Source organism: Chanos chanos, chromosome 1 (assembly GCF_902362185.1).
Source record: "Chanos chanos chromosome 1, fChaCha1.1, whole genome shotgun sequence".
Taxonomy (NCBI): domain Eukaryota; kingdom Metazoa; phylum Chordata; class Actinopteri; order Gonorynchiformes; family Chanidae; genus Chanos; species Chanos chanos.
This window is the reverse complement of record NC_044495.1, coordinates 13,252,856-13,273,648: the sequence shown is the minus strand read 5'-3', so window position 1 is coordinate 13,273,648 and position 20,793 is coordinate 13,252,856. Positions and strand designations below refer to the sequence as shown.

Sequence of the window (20,793 nt, the reverse complement as noted above, 5' to 3'; positions counted from 1 at the left end):
TGGCAACAATTCTGAATACTCAGAAAAAAATATAGATAGAGGAGCAATTTAACCTGAACCATAGATAAGTTAGTTAGTATCACATAATGTGTAGTCCATGCAAGCTGTATGAACTCTCCAAATTTTGGTCTTAACTTGTTGTGTTGCACATTGGATATATAAGTCATGGAGGGTACACCCAGTCTTTCGGATGTGTCCAAAAAACTGGATATGACACAGATATTACGTTTTGACGTCTTGGGAACATAAGCTTTGGATGACATGGTTACTTCAAGACAGGTGACATCATTTTACCTGGATAACTGACCTTGCAGTGATTTACACTTAGCTAAAAAAAACTGTGCACAAAAATGGACCCACAGCTGAGACACTACTGATCTTAATACTGAATTTGCAAAGAACTGTGATGAGTTAACCCTTTAAGGACAGCATCCAAGGAATGTCAAAGCACAGGTATCGGGGAAGTGACGTCACATGTGCCGGAAAGCGGACGAAGGCGTTTCAGAGAGCAAGATGGCAGCAAAATCGGATGGCGTGGGGGTCGTTACCGGTTTCGCCCAACTACACAACCTGGACGAAACGGTAGGGAACGGTGACGAGGATGCTGTGGACAGTGCCGCTATACACATCTGCCACTGCTGCAACTCATCGTCTTGTTATTGGGGCTGCAGAAGCGCCTGCTTGCAAACTCTCCTGGGGAAGGGGAACGGAGGCAGGCGGCCGCAGCAGGGGGAGCGCCTGTGGTTGGACTGTCTTTGGATCGTTTTGGCATTGCTGGTCTTTTTTGGGGACGTGGGTACAGATTTGTGGTTAGCCATAGACTACTATTCCAAGCGAGATTATTTGTGGTTTGGGCTTACCCTTTTCTTTGTGCTCGTTCCTTCGGTGCTGGTCCAAATTTTAAGCTTCAGGTGGTTCGTTCAGGACTACACTGGGGGCGGGTTGGGGGCAGTTGAGGGACTCAGCCGGAGAGCCACCGCTGGATTAACCACGGGCATCTACGGCAGGGATAGATGCTGTCAAATCTCTGTTTGGATGTGGCAGGTTTTTATACACCTTATACAAATGGGACAAGTGTGGAGGTAAGGATGGGTGGGATTTTAAAAGACACACGCACACACATACACACAAACTTGTTTCCCTCCCCTTCGTTCAAATGCTCTGTGGGACATGCTTGCTTCCCTTTGTCACCTGAAATAACCTAGGCACATACACTTTGGTTGGTTAATGTCAAATCTGCGACTGTTGGTTCAGATACCGTGTTCTGTCGCTTTTTTTGCCATCACCACTGGCCTGTCACGGGGCTCGCTGTCTTCCCCCCCACTGCTGCTTTCTTTCTGCTTGATTTTCACTTTCTCCTCCCAGTGAACGAGGGTCTGCTCTGCCGCATCAATAAACAAGCAATGAGTCATTGATTAATGTTTTGCTTAATTCATTCTTCGGATTTATCAGCTAAGTCTCTCGAAATATATTTTGGGTACACCGTTGTGTGCACGCTCCTGTGGGAGTTTGATGTGGATGTTTGCGCACTGGTGCATGTAAGGACTCCACTGCCATGTCCCCCCGCTTCCATATCTCCCTGTTCAGTCGCTGGACATGTTTTGGTTGACAGCCTGTGAGAGAAAACAAGCAAGAACAATGCACTGCTGCTTTATCGACGTCGTCGACGTTTATAAGATGGCTTGAATGTCCATTCGATGTATTAGCTCCAAGAATCTGTGACAAGGAGAAATCAGTAATTTAGAAAAGGATAAACGAAGTCCATTGACATTAGCTCCTAATAGATTTTATGTTCTTTAAGAAGCAGATGGGGAATTTTCTGAAGGATATTTGTAACGAAGGATTTTTGTACACTAGATTTCGTTAAGCTGCACTGTGGGTTCACCGATGTGATATAGTTCATTTATCTGAGAAAGATGCCTCACGATTGCCGTTTGAGTGTGATCGATAGAGCTGATAATTAATTTACTTACATGACCTCTGTAAGAGGATAAGGAGGGAGGAATGTCTGACCAGTGAAACCGGACATATTTGGAGGAGGTCTTGTTTTGCTGCATGTGGCTTCCACGATTTTACCATATATTAAGCCATGCCTGATTCTCTATATGAATGACTTGTTCTGTGGTTCATTCCTGGACGGTTTGGTCAAGGTCAGGCGAGTTTCTGGTCATCACTGAAAGCACATGTAAAGGTGTTAATGACACCTTTAGGTAACATTTTAGGTAACATTTTTAATACATTTTCTTGATATACATATTCGCTCACATCATTCAGCCATAGTTTAGAGTATCGGTGATATCAGCTGAAATGGATTTGTGCTCTAAGAAGTTTCAGAAGCCAGAGATCTGTGATTAGGTTTACAAGAGAAGCCGCGAAGTTCTGAGTCATCGCTAAATGTAACGCCACAAGGGATCGATACCAGATTTTCAAGAGAAGGCTTTAAAATTGAGGATACAAGTTAATCTAAGGAGATGACAAGACTTTCAGAATGACCTGCTGACCTATAACTCTTGGATAAACATCTTGAACAGTTTAAATGTACTATAGAGTTCTTAGCAGTCCTGTATTTTAAAGCCAGTTAATACATTTCTTAGTTAAAAGAGCAGTAATTCTTGTGTTTAATTTATTCAATTAATATTATCATTCATTTTTTATTTCATAGCTTATGTATTTATTTATTCATAACATTTGTTTTAAAAGTCAAACTTTAACTTCACATAAGAAACATAAAAAAAAAATGCAATGTACCAGGTCCTTGTTTATATGGGTGAGTGATTGTATATAACCATAATACATTCAATGAAGATAAACAGGATTGCATAAACTGACTGTACTTTTGCAACCTTAATTGAACAAAGTGATGAACATAGGAATCATCTTTTACTTTTATATGCCTTTATTGCAGTATGGACTTTCCTCTGATTCTGGGTGTTTTGACATGTTTTTTTTTATGATTTTGGAACTTCTGATATTTGTTCTCCTAATCAAGCCTTCAGTGGCGTAGGCTTCTTCATATTAAAATACCTACACAGTGGATCAGTCATTCCTCTGAGTAGACTGAGAACATTTGCAAGACCTTTCAATCCCAAGGTTTACCTCATAGACGCAAAACCAAATGCAATGATTCCTGGGCAAGCTTCAGTCATTAGACTTAAAATGAATAAGATGTGACTTGGGGAGAGAGGAACACCTTTCACAGTCAAAATTGACATGGCTCTTTTCAGTCTGAGAAAAGAATGAAGCTGGTTTGTACAGTGTTTTACCATGGGACACAGACATAAAGATATGAAGTACTGTTCTCGCTGTATCATTGTGATGCCCTGTCTAAGACTGCCAAGGTGAAACAGATAAAAGATAAACAGGTTATCGTGATTGTGGCGCTAAGTACATCTCTCTTTCAGCACAGTGAGTGAATCACAGCTGTTTCTCATATTTCTCATTTTTGTTATATAATTTTGTGATATTATAAAGGTGCAGGACACATAAAAGGAGGGAACCTTTCTAGTATGACATAACATTTGCTCACCTGTTCTTTTTTTTTGTTTTTTTTAATTTGAAGTCAAACACTTCCGCTGCACTGTGTGCTGCTTGAGTGAGAAGACAATTAGAGGGTGTTTTTTTGCCAAAATTTAGATGCCCCATGATCTACATGGATAACCACGGACCTGGTGTACTCGGGCAGAAAAATAGCTTCATGCTGGTTGAGCTTAAGCTCTTTACATTCACACATATGGTGCCCTTGGCAAACCTACCAGTCATGAATCATAGGGATCAGCAAAGATGAATGTTGAGAAACCATAATGTTCTGACAATTAAAACAATGAAAACAATGCATTTTCTGCTGATTTAAAACAAAATTTGAGATGTTGTATAGTTTGTGTGAATGTTGTACTAAGTGAAAATAATTTGCTTATTTTTGAAATGAGGGAAAGCTTTGTAAAAATGTGGCTCAACTCTGCGTTCAGATACAGATTTTTTTACCCCATGTGTTGACCATGTAAACTATCTTTCAGTAAACTATCTTTCATGTTACAAAGTCTTGTGAAAGGTCAGCATTGAGATTTGCCAATTCAAGGCAACTGGTTAAGAGGGGGAGATGTATGCTTGGGTTCCATTTGAACCAACTCATCAAAGCTGCCAGACTATGGAGGAGTATAAGGTTTTAATTCATTTAAAAAGAGCATGTTTACCAATAAAGAACATGTGCTGATGGATTAGTGGTTCTGGGTGCTATTGCTCACACTGTGATTGAAATCATGGCATTTTACAGGAGTTTTCTCCCCATTGTGTAATATATGTCAGAAGAATTGGTGGAATTTTGTTATTTTAAGGACGACGTCTTCTTTACAATGGCAACCATGAACTGCTCTAAGAGCTCAGATGGACACAGCTGCTGGTCTTGACACACTGACCTAAATTACCCACTCTCTGTTCAGAAGCACTTTTGCTAACCCCAAGCTTTCACACACACACACACACACACACACACACACACACACACACACACACACACATTCCCACAGCTCAGAGCTTTTACTACCTCCACTCAACCGCAGTGTGACAGACCCCCGGGACCAAAGATACACAGCTGCCACTACACACAACTCAGGCATTACAACATGGCTCTCTCCTGTGCTTTCTCTCTGTAAGCCTCTCTCCTATCTCCCCCTCACACATTCCTCCCCATCCGCCCACTCATACCCCCCCCCCGCCCCCCCGAGGTCTTTCTCAGCAACCTCATATGCATACTGAGGAGTAGCTCTTGCTGGGAAATGGTTAACAGTGCAGTGGCTTGAGTAGAAGCTGAATTTCCATAGAATTTACTAGGGCCAAAAATTATGAATTCATCTCAGGTTTTCTAGAAGCTTCATGATACACTTGTATGACGAAACCATTTCTATTTTGGAAGTTGTTTAATGATGCCTCTCTTGAACCCTTTGTCGTGACCTATAAGATAACCTATAAGATTGTGAAAGTAAATTCACTTGTGTAGGTTGACAGATGAGTGAGTTAAAGTCTGGAACAATTGCAGTGTTTGTACAAGAGCCTCAGCCAGTTCATTGAAGGGAAGGGATAATACACAAATTTTATTGTTGTGCAGATTGTGCAGACCTTGATCATTTTCATAAAATAGTACTGTGATGGAGTAGCAGAGCAATCCAGAGCAATCTTAAATTTCCTGCAGCATCTCAGTTAGCAATACCTGTTCTTTCCCAGTGGTACTGAGATGAAAGCCCCTGCTTTTGCTTCAAGGCACTCAGTCATGTCCAGTAGTTATTTGTTTTAGCTCTGTTTGTTCTTCTTTTCACTTTGCTTCAGTATTTGCTTTGAAGAAATAGGCAAAAATGTCTCGGTACCTCAACAAACTCCTCCGAACACTTCCTACTTGTGTTAAGCAATATTTCTTTCTCCTCTGGCACCGTAGAATGTTTTTCCATGACCGTGCTTAACACCAATGCAATAGATGGTCCACCTCCCCCCCCCCCCCAACGGTCTGAAGCACATGTCAACTCTTAAGCTCTACTTTTAAAGGACTTTTTCTTGTGATGGGAGTTTGATGTATACACCCAGGTGTATTTTCTCTCTCCATTTAGTTCTTTGCAAAGCACATCTTATTGGTGTTTGCTTCATGTCCTGTGAGGCTTTACAAACATTTTTGAACATGATGTAGCCGTGTAAATGGCAGAACAGAAGAATAAAGGGCAAGGACTGAAAGTAAAGATGCAGCACTTCTGTAATTGGATGTTTGAGTGCAGTTAGTCTGTTCCATGCTAACTGTCAACACAGAATCCAAAGCTTAACACCGTGTTGTTTCCAGAGAGTTCCACCGCAGAGGTAGGTCATAGCAAAGAAGCGGTATTATACGAGCAACAGTTGCCACGCTGTCATTTCATTTTAACAGCTTAACAGGCTATCTGTTTTTACAGGTCACCCGCACAGGTTACACATGTAGACTCAAGGCTTCACAGGTGCTGTCTTCTTTAAAGCTGTGTCGAATTGTGTTGCGGTAAAAATCATGAAACACTTACCTCATGTTGAGCTTTTGTCATCTTTATTTGTTTCACATTGCACATTCAGGGTGTGCTCAGTAAAAACAACACTAGTGAAAGATCAAAACCTCCTGTCTGCCAGTGAACACAGAGGCCAGTATCTGTGCGTGTGAATGATATACCGGTATTCTGATGTATTTTTAATGGCAGCTCCTCACTGTCTCACCTCCTCTGCGAGTGTTTTCATACCCAACCTACATGAGACATCATTACGGAGAAGTGTGGATTGTGAATGAGAGAGAGCAGGCATGAGCCGGCTTAATTTGTTTCAGTGTGAATAGCAGTGACAACATATGTTTTACATGCTCCTGGGATGGCTGGCCAGTGTCTTTGCCTTCTGTGTCCCAGCGTGAAAATTGCTAAAAGATCAGGCCTGGGAAAGCCTTTTTCTCTGCAGTGATGCCAGTTTGCCCTGCCTGCCTTCAGCTGGGTCCTTTACATGGTCATTTCATCCATGTTAAGTTAAAACAAATGACAATCCAGCTTCTTTCTACAGCAAGCTTAAACAGATATAGTTCATGTATAATCAAGCGGATCTGATCACTACCAGATAACAAGGTTGCTTTTGAAATATATCTAACAGCGACCACTAAAATCAGTTAAAGGCCCGTAAATTCTGTAAGGCTGTGTTTGTGGTCTGTTAGGAACAGTTGATATGGGAACTCTAATGATCGAGCCCTTGTATTTGAGGCTTGATGTATCTTATTTGATAGGTAAGACATTTCTGAAATATCGTCCGTAAATCAGTAGATACGGTTTTCATAATGACTTTTGTTTTGAGGTCACATGGGTTTAGTTTATGAGATAAGATGTTCAAAAAAAAGCTGTGGGAATAATGTAATTTCCTCTGATTGTCTTTTTCATTTTTCCTGTTTAAATTCTGGATGTGCATCATCCAGACATATGCGCTGGCATTTGCAGTGTGTTTGTGACTCACATCAACGGTTAATTTTAGCAGTTGGTTCACTCATTTTGACAGCATAATTACTTGTGCCTGTAGAAGACAGGTCTAGAATTTATGTGGACTAGAAAATTGTATTTTAGCCTTTCTACAAATATTCAGTGTTTGTCCTCAGGGCACTGACGGATTGGGGTGATGCTGGGTTCATTGTCACCAGAGGTTTTTTTTTTTAAACTGAGTTATCTACAAAACAGAGACCTAAGGCTAATTGTCTTCAGGATGCAAGACAGCAAAGATTTGGCATGAAGAATTGTCAGTGTAAAAAGTTCATTTCATTAATTCATCTTTGTTTGGCTTAAACACATTCCTATTTTTCAGTATTATTTTCACTCACTGAATAATAGTCTAAAAATTACCACATGAATACACCCACTGCTGTAAAACACTTTTTTTTGTTTGTGTCTTTTGGTTTTTTTTTGTATGCTCTCTGTTTTCCCATTTTCTTTCAGTGTCTTTACTTTTGCCTCATGTTTAAGTGTCTCTTTGGTTATTGTCTGTCCCCCACCCCCCACCCCATTCTCATTTCATGAATCCATTATTTTCTGTTTGTTTTGCTTTAGTTGCCCTGGCGGACTGGTGCCTCTAATAAGAAGCGGTTGGTTTTTGGACTGGGGGGTCCACTCGTTTACAGAGCAGAAGGGAAAGTTACCAATTGGCCGTCGGAACATGGGGCGAACTGCTCGTAAGTGCTGTCTCTCCGTCCATCCACAGTGTGCTTCTTTCCTTAAATCTCTTTCAGTTTACTTCTCTTTTCCCCCTCCCGATTTATCAAACCATCCCCCCAAATTTTTAACTTATTATTATGTGCATGTTGTGATCTGCCCAACAAAGTCATGGCTTACACATTTCGCGGTGGTCTACATCGGGTGTGCCTCGTTGTTATCATCATTTAGTTCAAGCGCAATTTCTCATTAGACTCATGTTTATAATTACCCGTTAATTAGGCCTAATCTCAGCGCTCATTCTGTGAAAAGTGACATTTAATTTGATTTTCACAAAGTAACAAAACAAGAATTGTAAACCTGCTTTGCTATTTTTCAGTCTCTCACTCTTAATTGCTATCAACATTTATTCAATCTTCAGTCCAGCAGTGATTTTTTTTCATTCTCTTTTACTGCAGACCGACAGAGCGTTAATTTACCCTATGCAATGTCACATACTGTATGAGTATATCAGAGTATTTTCCTAAACAGCTCAGACAGCGTCTGTCTCCAGCTCAACATCTGTTCTTTGATACTGAAGCCAGGGAAATCCTATTTGATAATCTTCTCCAGGAAGACTTTAGTAAGAATATTTAAGAGCTCCCCTTGGGATCCTCTCTCATAATCGTGCTTTACTTTCATCCAAGATGTTACACAACGGCTGTCGCTGACTACTAGCTCAGCAGAGAAATTTCCCTTTCATTCTGTCTGTCTCCGCTGTAAAAAAAATGCAAGATTTGCATCCGAGCCATCATTTTCATATTTGCCTTCGTTCCTATTTCATCATTATTTAGTCCTCCTGTATTATTAAACCAATTTAAAAAAAAAGAAAAATGAAAAGGAGTGGTTGTATTTGCAGCGAATCATTCTGCATAGAGATTACGTTAGAGGCCTTTATATGGTAGGTTGCTGGAGGCACTGAATGCTCTCTGTGATGTGTATGATTTCCTGTGGGATTTGGTCTGCAGGTAGAACTAGGCTAACTCTGAGGTAAAATATCATATGATGATGTCTCTGTCAGTGAGGAGTCTGCACATTCAAGGGCAAGGTGGTTTCTACTCTAAAATTGCAAAAGAGCAAAGCTATATAACATTGTGTACGACACCAAAAATATCAGTATTAATCCTTCTGTATTTGAAAAAAAAAAATCCCTAATTTATTACCTTGATTTCTTAAACCAGTCAGACCTTCAGTTTGTAGCCTCAGTTGTTTTTATTAATAAATATCATGCTAAGACATTTGACAAAATGATTTGTAAATGCATGAATCAGATGTGTACTGCAGTCTAAAGCCTATAATGTTGTTATGTCAATGACTGCACTGGCAGAAAAACAGCCAGTGTTGGGTATGAGGTGAGAAAAGACATTGCTTTGGATGGCTTTGGTGGCTGTCTGGAACACAGTAAGATAATAATTGATGCTGGATGTAACTGGCTGCCTGCCAACAGTGGAGCTGGTTCTCTGACAGAGTCTCCAGGTTAATTCCCTCTGCTTTTCAACCCTGGACACACAAACCTCTTTTTTATTTCAATGCCAAATCTAAAAGCACAATTAGCCTAATAAATGATCCTCTCTCTGAAATTGTCTGTTCAATGTGAAGCACTTTAGGGATGTGATTTAACAAAAAAAAAAAAACAAAATCCAACCAGACAAACAAACAAAAAGCATGAGAAAGCAAAAGATGATCAGCTTCGACTGTATTTTCTGATGCCAGGAAGTGTCAAAAGGTTGTTAAAAACACTGTGTAGAAGGTTATATTACATTTGGTGAAAAGCTCTGTTTAAACGTCATGTTTTACCAGAGACATACACTATTTGTTCAAAGGTACAAACAGACAACACATGCACACACACTTCACAGTTGTATAATATGCCTTGTGTCTCTATAATCCTCAGCCCACATAGAGCTAGACTGGGTGTTCTGTCTCAGTCACAAAATGTCCTGAAACATGTCTGTCTCCCACTGGAGTGGATGGTTGTGGGTGGGTTTGGTAGAGGAGGTCAGAATTAAAACATAATTTCTTCAGGGCTGATTTATCCAGAACCTGTCCTTAATGTGTGCTCTGGCTGCCTGGACTCTCTTCTCTGTCTAATATCTCACACATACCTGTAAAGGTATCTCACTCAGTTTTAAGGCACAAGAACTGATGGAGAATTTAGTGTGAATGGCAATTGCAGATGGAGGCAGAATGATAGAGAATGTGTGTTCGTTTTAGAGGTATGGGATGAAAGTGTTATCTCAACTATCTAAACCTGTCCTTGTTGACTTATCTAACACATCACTTGTGAAATGTCTCTATATCCCCCTTTGTCTCCTCTGCCAGAATGCGATTTGATGAATTGGTCTCTCCATGTCAGATTCTCTAGAGTATTCTCTTATAGTCTGGGATTTGTTTGTTTCACCATATTATTCTTTATGTGGACTTCAGTATACTCAAATATTTGTAGTACACCTCCTTAAGAGCTACTGTTCTCTGACAGTTGCCCGTTGAATTGCGAGAATAAGTTCTAAAATGAAATTTGTGAAGCTAGAACAACAAACAGTATGAAAATACTGACAAAATGATATATGCCTCTAATGTGTTCTCATCTTACATTGACTGAGAAAATGTGCGCTTACTTATTCACTTGCCTGATGAATTTTTAATGACATGGTGTTTGACTAGGACTGCCTGGCAGAATCTGGGAGCTTCACAGAGAAGCTCACTAATGCAAACTAGACTTTGCCTTTTGAGGGCGTCTTATCCCCCAGACCTTTGGGATGAAACTCACTGGGTGGCACAGAGCCCTTCCATTTGATTTTTTGTTTTGTCTATGCATGAGTGACAGGCTTCTCTAGATCACGAGACAATTCATTGGCTGCTAATGTGATTACTATGTCTTCATCCATCTAAGAAATCAATACAGTCTTAAGCTGGTATTGCCAACAGTGGACATCATGTGTTTTCAAGTGAGATTTCCACACACATACACATGGGAAAAAGAGTTATTTTGTCTGTTGTCTTTTTTGTTTCTTTTCTGGATCTGTAATGTAAGCCCGTTATTTTAATATTCCTCTAATTTTTTTTTTTCTAGTTTAGAGCAAATGATCAAAAAGATGTGAGGATATAATGTCAGGCCACTCTGTCTGCACGCTTTTAATGCTGTATCGATTCAAAAAGGAAATGGCTTGAATGACATGTAACTAAGCTCTATGCACCCAGCTCCTCATTCAACTTCATGATCAATGTTTTGTCCAGATAGGGCTCCTCATCTCTGGCTTGGTGCCTCTGAATCTCAGGCTGCAGATGTGCTGGAGCCAGAGGTTGAACTTTGGACTCAGTGAACTTAGGAGAGTGAGTTGGGTAGGCAGGCTTGTTTTTTAGCAGAACAGTCGATGTGCTTAAAAATGGACTCACGGTGGTTGTAACAAATCACTGAACAAGGGCAAAGGACAGAGAACTTCCTGTGACAAAAGGAGACCAAAAGAAAATGATTGTTATTCTCTCTCTAGAATAGCAAAGGATGCCAGACGCTGAAAGAATGAATTGCCAATTTGCCAGTTCAGCGTCTGGACTCATTCAACTTCTGCAAAGCTTCAGAGCAGTCAAAGTGAGACATTCAAAAAAAGTTCTGCAGTGACAGCAGTTTGTTTCGTGTGTGTGTGTGTGTGTGTGTGTGTGTGTGTGTGTGTGTGCGTGCTTGTGTGTGGCTGTCACAGACAGACTCTGTGGGTGTGCTGAGGCGTGGGATTTGGTGATTGTCTGGCAGTGTATTCTTAGAGTGGATGCCTGTGAAAATAGAAGGACAGTTATTTATTTATTTGTTTTTAATTTGAGGCTCTCCTTCAGTTGCAGTGAATTATGGAGACCATTGTCAGTCAATATTTATGCACACAAGCTCTGCTTACAAATTCTATTAAGCATCTGTAACTACATCACCTTTTGTCTCATACAGAGACAGTCATAACCCTTTTACATTTTACATTAGGTCATATCCCTGTGTCAAAGCTGTATAGTTTCTGAATAACAGAAAATAAATGCAGACTATGCAATGCTTAGCCCCTCATTATGGCATAGATGGAGTCAAGTTGGTGGAATATTCCTTCGGTAAAACACTAAGATGTCTCTACCCAAGCTCTCACAGTACACCAGAGATTCTTGGCCATGGTGATGAAAAGATGATTAAGGTGGATCTATAGCGAAGAAATAGAGAACTGAAGCTTGAGGCGGCATAGCAGTCCAGGGAGAGGGGGTGGGCTAGGGACTAAGCAGGCAGGGGTGCAGAGCCAGAAAATTGCATTGTGTGCTTTGTGATTAGTTTATTTCCAGGGCCTGAGTTGGACTTTGCTGCCCCCCCTTCCTTGTTTTCTCTCTCTCTAAGGCTTGAATTTGTCTGGAGGCAGAAAGAAATATGTTCTTCGAGCAAATTACAAAACTGTCTTTACATGTCTCTTGTGGATTTGAGCGAAGGTGCACCTTGAACAACCCAGTTGTGCCTTTGGTTTAGAGTTTTTTTAGAGATGTTTTTCTATGGAACTGTGAGATCCTAATTCCATTAATAACCATGACTTCTCAGCTTACAAAATATGGACAGGCCTGGCAGGATGAGCACTTAGGTTTTGATTGGGCACCAAGAGATTATAACACTGCAACTCCAGTATAATTGATTAAAAGGGGACAGCTTCTTCTTTTAGAGGGAAATCTAAAAGGGTTTGAATTGCATTCAGCTGAAATATGGCCAGGTTAAGCCAGATAGTGTTAGACACTTGGGCAAAGATTCACATTTTTGAAGCTTTCAGGCTGTCCGCCCACCTCATTTAGAGCTTTCATGGTATTCAGTGACTCTGTTCTCTCTACAGTCTCTAAAGCCCACAGAAATCCTCCTTCTCACATTGTATAAGGCTCTACACTTTGTGTTAGAACTATTGTCTTTTAATGTCATAAAGGCCACTTCAGAAGAAGAACTCTGTACCTGCGATGACTATAAAAGCCAGAATGCTTAGGTGACATAATAGACAAAGTAAGGGTGGTGGTGTTTTGACAGCTGAGGTGTCAAATGAAATATGCTTTGTACTCTGACTCTCCTATTTTGAGGTAGTCTCTAAAAGCGTGAGGGCTTGGAATATTTGTGTTAACTGCTTTTTTCTGCAACCCTACACCTTCCTGGTGTAAAAATGGCCAGTCTGAAGCATGCTAATGAGCAAAAATTGCCATAGCTTACTGAAGTGTTGATTCTCCAACAAGGACCCAGTAAGTAGGCTTATTAACCCCAATGATACTGAAAATCAACCGCAGTGATGTGTTATGCAGTGTCATCTCATTTTTCTTTTAGCCCAAAGTATGTTTCCGATAGAATCTGATTCATTTTTGCTGTTTAGTGTTCTAAAGAGACAGTGAAAGCTGTTATGTGGGCAAATGCATCTCTAAAATGAAATCCTATGTTTGGAAACATTGTCTTGAGTGGTTCTGAATGGAATCTGTAGTGAAGTAAATCAAGTCTTTGGTTTACACCATCAGACTTAGGTTGGTAATCAGAAATTGTACTCCCCTGTTAGTCCCTGTAGGTTGAATGTAATGTATATCTGGATATATATTTTAATATATGTTTCCCTGTATACATATATGCATATGAGTGTGGTTTGATAAGCTGTTCTTTTTATTTTCAACTTCTGTCTAGCAATCCAGATTGTAAAATCATGCTGCCATCTGCCTGAGGTGGCTTCACAGGACATAAATAATTCACAAATTAGACCTGTTAATGTCTGTGAATTTCATTTGCCGCAAGCACTTACCGAAAGATGTGATTGTGTCAAAGAGTTTAGATTCATATTTACTTCACAGCCAGTTTTCCTTCATTGTATTGTGGAAAGTAAACATTATTCTATCTCCTGAAGTTTACAACACAGAGGTGTGGAGTCCAGATCTTGCCCATGCATCTATGTAAAAATGATCTAGTTTTCTATTATTTTCTTAGATCTGTCCGCTTTCGAGGAGTTTTTTTTTTCTTTTTTACAAGTGAATATTTCAGTAGGAAACATAAGACTGTGCTCTCCTTTGAACAGGTACATCCGCACCATGTACTTGGGCATACAGAGCCGGAGGCAGAAAGAACACAGAAGGCGTTTTTACTGGGCCATGATGTATGAGTACGCTGACGTCAACATGCTCCGCCTGCTGGAAACCTTCCTGGAGAGTGCTCCCCAACTGGTGCTCCAGATCTGTATCATGATCCAGAAAAACCGGGCTGAGACCTTACAATGTAAGGAAATCACCAGGCACAAAACCTTATTGAAACATCTTTTTTTTTTTTTTTTTTTTTTAACTCTTCCAATGACTTTGAAATGATTTCAGTTTCTGTACAGATGTGCATCTTTCATCTGGGTTTCATGGTTTGAATACGAGTTGTGTCGCATTTTCGTATTCTTTTCAGGGGGTCTAAGAGTAACATCGTTGACCATGCTCTCTTGGGTTGTGTGTTCGGGTCGAGGTCACTGCTTCTCAGTGGTCACTGGCACAAATTATGCCTGTGTAGCTGTGGGTACTGTCATGCAAATAGTGCTCTTCTCTAAGTGTATCACTTAACAATGCTGTACATTTCATAGTTTGAAAAATGCATTGCTAAGCTCGACATGTATTGGAAGAAGCACAGGATAGTCTCACTTTCATCTACATAGGTGGCCACTGCTGCTAGTGGGAGATTTATGAGTACCTGGACATTCAAGATTTGGCCACAAATGGGGATGAGGGTTGAAATGGGGATGGATTAGGATGTTGTTGCTTTAAGTGACTCAGCTTACTGGTTATAAGGACAGAGATCTTTACTGTAAAGGATGTTGGTCCTGATGTAAGTTTGCAAGATCCAGAAACTTTGTTGTCTTGTTTTGTAAGACTTCTCTACGCATTCTTTAGGTGTGTCTTCTTTTGCATCTCTCTTCTCCCTGGCCTGGGTGCTAGCTTCCTACCACAAGCTTCTACGTGACTCTCGAGATGACAAGAAAAGCATGAGCTATCGGGGGGCTCTGATCCACATCTTCTGGAGGCTTTTTACCATCTCTTCACGGGTGCTATCTTTTGCCCTGTTTGCCTCCATATTCCACATCTACTTTGGCATCTTTGTGGTTGTGCACTGGTGTGCTATGGCTTTCTGGATAGTGCATGGAGGCACAGACTTCTGCATGTCCAAATGGGAGGAAGTTCTCTTCAATATGGTGGTTGGCATTGTCTACATCTTCTGCTGGTTCAACGTTAAGGAGGGTCGGACCCGTTACCGTATGGCAATCTACTATTTTGTGGTGCTGGCTGAGAATACAGTGCTTACCTGTCTGTGGTACGCCTACAGGGACCCTGCCACCACCGACTCCTACGCGGTGCCTGTTCTCTGTGGGGTCTACTTGAGCTTTGCATCTGGAGTGGTCTTCATGGGCATCTACTATGGGGTTCTTCACCCCATGGGGCCCAAAGTGAGGTTGTTGGCTAGCTCCTGCTGTGCTGAACTCCTCTGGGGTCTTCCCTTACCCCCCGAAGCGGAGCCCATGGCACCCACTCCAGGGCCTACCCCAACGCGAGCCTCCACGGGCGACTACACTCAGCAGGACGAAACTGCAGCAGATACATGCCTGCCTGTGTTCCAGGTGCGATCCACTGAGCCTATTACACCTATGGGCCGCCACAGGCTAGAGGGTCCCCTCATCAAGATTGACATGCCTAGGAAACGCTACCCAGCGTGGGACGCTCATTTTGTGGACCGGCGCCTGAGGAGAACTATAAACATCCTGCAGTTCATCACCCCCGCAGCTGTAGGGATCAGGTACAGGGACGGGCCCCTGCTTTATGAGCTCCTGCAGTATGAGTCCTCCCTGTGATGGCTAGCTCTCTCCTCCATCACCCTCTCTCTCTCTCTCTCTCTCTCTCTCTCTCTGTCTCGCTCTCTTTCACTTTCTCCATTACTCTCATTGTCACCTCCTGCGTCCCTGTTGAATTGTTGTTGTTTTTTTTTTTTTTTTTATGACGATCCCGTGTTTTTCTTGGCAAAAATGACTGCATATCATTTTTTGCATTCATTTATATTAATATACATTAATAATTAAATGAATACTAAGAAGGATGTGTTGAGAAAAGAAATAGACCATAAATATGGCACACATTTGATTTTTTTTTAATTTGATTGCTGTGAGTGTATATATTTTATATGTACATAAACTGATTCTTTTTTACTTTGTGACTAGAAACATACTTCCCTGTGAAAGGGTGTGAGTTTATTTTACCATGGTGTTTACAGAGGGATGAAACTGTCATACTGGAAAGATGGAGGAGGAAAGACCCTTTCAGCACCACCATGTTTATTTTGGCTAAATCTTTTTTTTTTTTTTTTTTACCCATTACACTCTCCCTCCTTACCTAGTTTTTGAGGTTTTCGGCCATTCCATCCACGGTCTGGCTTTCATTAAAATTGTTCCAGTACTAAACATCAGCCTTAGCAGAAGGCTTTTTACATCTCCTCACACCGTGGAAAGTCATAGACAACACTCAAAGCTCTTGTATCTTATTTGAGTTGAGGCTGACCTCTGCAGGCAAGAGCTCATTCCCCATTACACGCATTAGAATGGCATTCAGTGTTTGACTGCCTTAACTGTACTTTGTATTTCAAGTGGAATTCCATTATAAATGTATTACTAATTTAGAGATAATTGAACTTGAATAATGCACAATCTGAATATGATTAATGCACATAGTTGGACCCTTTACTGAGCAGAAGATGACAAAAGTGGAATTATATAAATGCTTTGTTGGTGAGTAACTCATGAAAAAACATTTTTGGTGGTTAATGATATCTGAAATGATAGAGCATTCATAAGCTAAGCACATACCTCATTTATGATCTATTTGTGATCTATAAAGTAAGGAAGCACAAAAGTTTTCCAAAGTGCATTGTGTTTACATTCTGTTACAGGTAGCTTGAAGGGAGATGTTTTTTTTTCTTGCCCCTCTGTTCAGTTTGCTTCCATTTTCCTCAGATAAAATGAGCACAAAAAGACCAAGAATGAGTGGTGGTGTGTGAAGGGTGCTCCATTTCTCCTCCATAATTTACAACACCTTCCAGAGATTTTTTTTTCATTGTTTTTCACTCGCTACTACGTTCAGTTGACGTCTTTGTTCAGAATCCAAGTAATAAACTTATGAGGTGCAAAATCATGTCACAGTTTCTAATAAGGAATTGTGACATACATATTTTTTTAGCAAGTAATACTAGGATTGTTACCCCTTTCCTTTAAAGCATCTGTGCTGTAAGTAGAAGGTTAGAAACTCAAGATGAGGACAGTAAAGTTATCTTTGCCTGAATATACCTGAAAGGTTTAACACAGAGTAAGAGACCATTGCAGTGTTCCACCAGAGGACTTTCCTGCTCTGCTAAGAGAAGAGGACTCGCTCTCCTAGCTCACAGGGCTTGCTGCCATCAGCAGTTGAACACAAAGCCAAATGACATCTCCTACTGTAAAGCTCTCCCTGATATTGGTGCACCCAGCCTCCTGTGACCTGCTTATAAGTATAGATGGGCCCACAGAGTAAAATTATATTCCTTTTCTGACTAAAGAAATATTTTGTTATATTTTATGGTGCTAAATAGATTAACTTGGATCTAAAAGTGAAACAAAATCTTTGGAACTGAAAATTGGCAAGATATCTACAGCTTCGGGTAGATCTCTATTTCACTTGTTTTATAATGCAAGTAAGAGCATAACTTGCTTTTTACAAAAGTTGTTCTCATTTTTCTGTTAAATATTACAAAATACAAGTACATGCTATTTGGACCATTAACAACACTTTGAGTTCATACATGGGGAAACCAGTAATAATCCAAGTTTGGCATGGGGCACCACATTCAGGAGGCCACTGCTGTCTTTGTCTCCATTGTGCCTGTTAAGATATTAGCAAGCAGAATCCATGCAGGTGCAACCAATCAGGTGAAGGGTTCTTGCCAGGGGTGGAAAAAGGCCAGAGGATTAGCCCTTATGGAGTAATGTCGCTGTTTTATGTCATTATAGATCCTCTCTGCTCAGCTCACAGTAGAGTGCTGAGCTTGTGGAGGGTAGCTGTAAGAAACTAGTCACAGTAAACATTTACCATTACTGCAGTTTGAAGTCTTACAATTGGCTCTCTTCTTGGTTTGGCTCCTTCCCTGGTTGCTGCTAGCCCTTCCCTGAGATATAGCATGTGGCTCAGGTGTATTCTGGTGCAGATATTGTGTTTGGGTTTTCTTTATAGTGTGATCTATAGAAACAGGATACTCTTGAAGCACCATGGAAACAGGCCTTCCCCCATTAATATGGGAAATATTTTTTTCTGTAGAAGACATCCTTACTGACATTATAAGACCTGCATGTCTGAAGTGGCCTGAACATGTCTTCAAACGAGTCCTGTCTTTTGTGACCACTGTATTCTGGTTCACTGTTGTTTGCTGGAGAATTGCTTGTCTTTCTCTTCAGTTTGTTGTGTTTTATTTTTTCCCTTGTTGATTCATTAGCTGATCCAAATATAGGTTACATATGGCAGATGAGACCACTCCTGAAAAATATTCCATTTTCATTAATGCATGTCTATATTTTGACGATGACAGAGAAGATCCTCTAGGTGCTAATACACTGTGATTACCCTCAATATATCTTTTTTGTTTCTTTCTGTCAGTTTTACATTAACATTTGGTTAATTTCTTGTCAGTTCCATTTGTTCCTCAAGTTGAGCTAAAGGCTTTCTTAACCTGAGGGTCACGATGATATTTGCACAAAAGAAAAGTGGATGTGTCATTATTCAGTGAAAGAAGAAATGTTTCACTCAAAAAAAAGAAAAAACCCTCCATTGTGGCTTTCTCTCGAGCATTTTTTACAATAACAACTTAGAATATAATACACAATGAAAAAAGATACAAACGTAAGGCATATCCAGGATGGATGTAATGTCATTAAACTGCCCAGCTGAGGCATGTGTAGCCCGCACTGGTTAACACCATACATCTGATCCTGCTTAAAGAACTTGGACAGCTCTGTACTGTATGATAGTTCAGTGAATATCTATAAGAAATATCCTCAATGTTACTCTCTTGTTAATATAAGGAGAATGATAAAGTGATGATTTGACAAATGTTGATGTCCAAAATTCGTCAGACATTATGAATGCACTACCTTTAATAAAACTCATCACTCTGTACAGAGTAGCATTATCAGTGAAAAAATCAAAAAACAAAACATCTAATTCCTTTGTGTTTGTTTTGGTTTTGTCCCCTTTTTTATTTGACCCTATGGTGCCTTTTTTTAAGTCGGTGCTTAATACCGCCAAGGCAACCAGTTCAGCAAACAACAATGCCAGTATATATTTTTTTTTCTATGTGCCAATGCAGTAAAAAAAAAAAAGGAACAACAATTGTACATAAATACACATGTAACATATGACAGTAAAGAATATTAAGTATACATTCCAGTGTTATTGTGGTTTAGGAAATGTGAGGTTCATACATGAGGCTGCACAGGGAAGATGTGTTCCTGTGTAGGGCCCTTTTTAACCGTGTGTGCAAGATTTGAGAGTAAAGCAGTACTGGACATCAGCTGTGTCAGTCTTGACAAAGTGTACCTTGTTAGCTTTTGTCTCCTTCCCAACTCTGTTTCAAGTAAAGGAAAAAAAATCTATCTCTGTTTAAATTATGGATATCCATCATTCTGTACCTCAGAGAGACCTGAGGTATATAAATATCCTCTTTGTATTCTTTGTGTACATAAGACCAATATGATCAGTGAAGATCAACTTTACTTTTGTCCTCACTTCTCATCTGTGCAACTGAAAGTCTAACCCAAATACCTAATGAGTAGTGCTATTTCTTATCATGGTGCTGATCCAAACACTCTTAAGGTGCTGCCACAGACCTAATGAGCAACAAAAAAGCTTCTCGATTGGTTGTTCTGCCATTGATGGATCTGCTAGAACTCCTTATCAAAAAAAATATGCACCATCTCTCAACAAACTGCCTCATAATATTCTGAAATAACCTTAGCAGTACACACATTGCTAAGGGATCTTAACAGTGAGGTTGCCTTTATCCTCTTAATTTCACCATATGGTCTTCCTTTTTTAATCACAACACTTGATAACACTTTCATAACTTTTTTGTGCTGAGTCAGCAGCAAATGGCTTTGTCTGTTTTCTTTTCCCTTTTTTCCATCAGAATACTAAAAATAAGTTATGGTTTGGTGACTGATGGGATGGTTCTAAGTGTTTTGGCTGTTTTTGATGTCCAGGACTGCTTTATCACTCAAACTTTTGTGAACAGTATCCTTAAGGTGCTAAACTCTGAACCTCTTTTTTGTATACTTTAATTTATCAGATGTAAAGAGAACTTCCTGTAAAGCCTTACTGTATATTTATCAATGTGTCAGACTGTACATCCCAAAAATTAGAGAACAGAAAGAACATAATGTACTGTATGAGACACAGGTACATAACATTGTTATATATTAAATATACCTGTATTGTTTTCTTTTATGTTTACACTGTCAGTGGAGTGCTTTGAGGTGGCTTCTTGTCATATGTATATGTGCTTATGCATGTGTTTTTATACTGGTGTAAATAGATTGTTTCTTCTGCCCACCACCACCAAAAGATTTATAACATCTCTCAATACAGAGGTTGTGGAGAGAAAGACATCTTGCATGTCTTTTCCCCCCTCATCCCTGTTTACTGGTTTGAAACAAACCCTTTGTAGAAGTTTTATGTCTTCTATCTTGTACAATTTTGTGTTTTTCACAACTGTACAAATGCTATACAGACTTAGAGTACATGATGTACATTTATGGAGTTTCATTTCACAGTATTTAACATGTCATGGGTTTATAAAGATCTGTATTTTTCTCAATGTGTTTGAAAAGAAAATCAAAAAGATACTTAATATTAACAGTGGTAATGAAGTCATCATAGAGTTCATTTCAGTGCAAAATATGACAGAGTATATCTCTATATTGCTATATATTTGAAGATATAACCTAATAAAAAGAGATGTAGAAATTATTTTCGTTTAAATAACAGACATTTTCAAACCTCCCACAGATAGGGAGATTAT

At 39.9% G+C, this 20,793-nt stretch overlaps 1 protein-coding gene across 1 annotated transcript; it reads left to right on the top strand.

Moving 5' to 3' along the window:
- Positions 1-513: 513 nt before the first annotated feature.
- On the top strand, positions 514-15,553 carry xkr6a (XK, Kell blood group complex subunit-related family, member 6a). The gene is made up of 3 exons (XM_030783403.1): positions 514-1,082; positions 13,754-13,950; positions 14,601-15,553. Exons 1-3 carry the CDS (start codon positions 514-516, stop codon positions 15,551-15,553), a joined length of 1,719 nt encoding a protein of 572 aa, XP_030639263.1.
- The last annotated feature ends 5,240 nt before the right edge of the window (positions 15,554-20,793 follow it).

Bases quoted from the DNA above. Each gene is read 5' to 3' on its own strand.
- xkr6a (XM_030783403.1), top strand. From the start codon at position 514: ATGGCAGCAAAATCGGATGGCGTGGGGGTCGTTACCGGTTTCGCCCAA. The intron at 1,083-13,753 runs GTAAGGATGGGT...TCCTTTGAACAG, and splicing joins CAAATGGGACAAGTGTGGAG to GTACATCCGCACCATGTACT. The intron at 13,951-14,600 runs GTAAGGAAATCA...CGCATTCTTTAG, and splicing joins CCGGGCTGAGACCTTACAAT to GTGTGTCTTCTTTTGCATCT.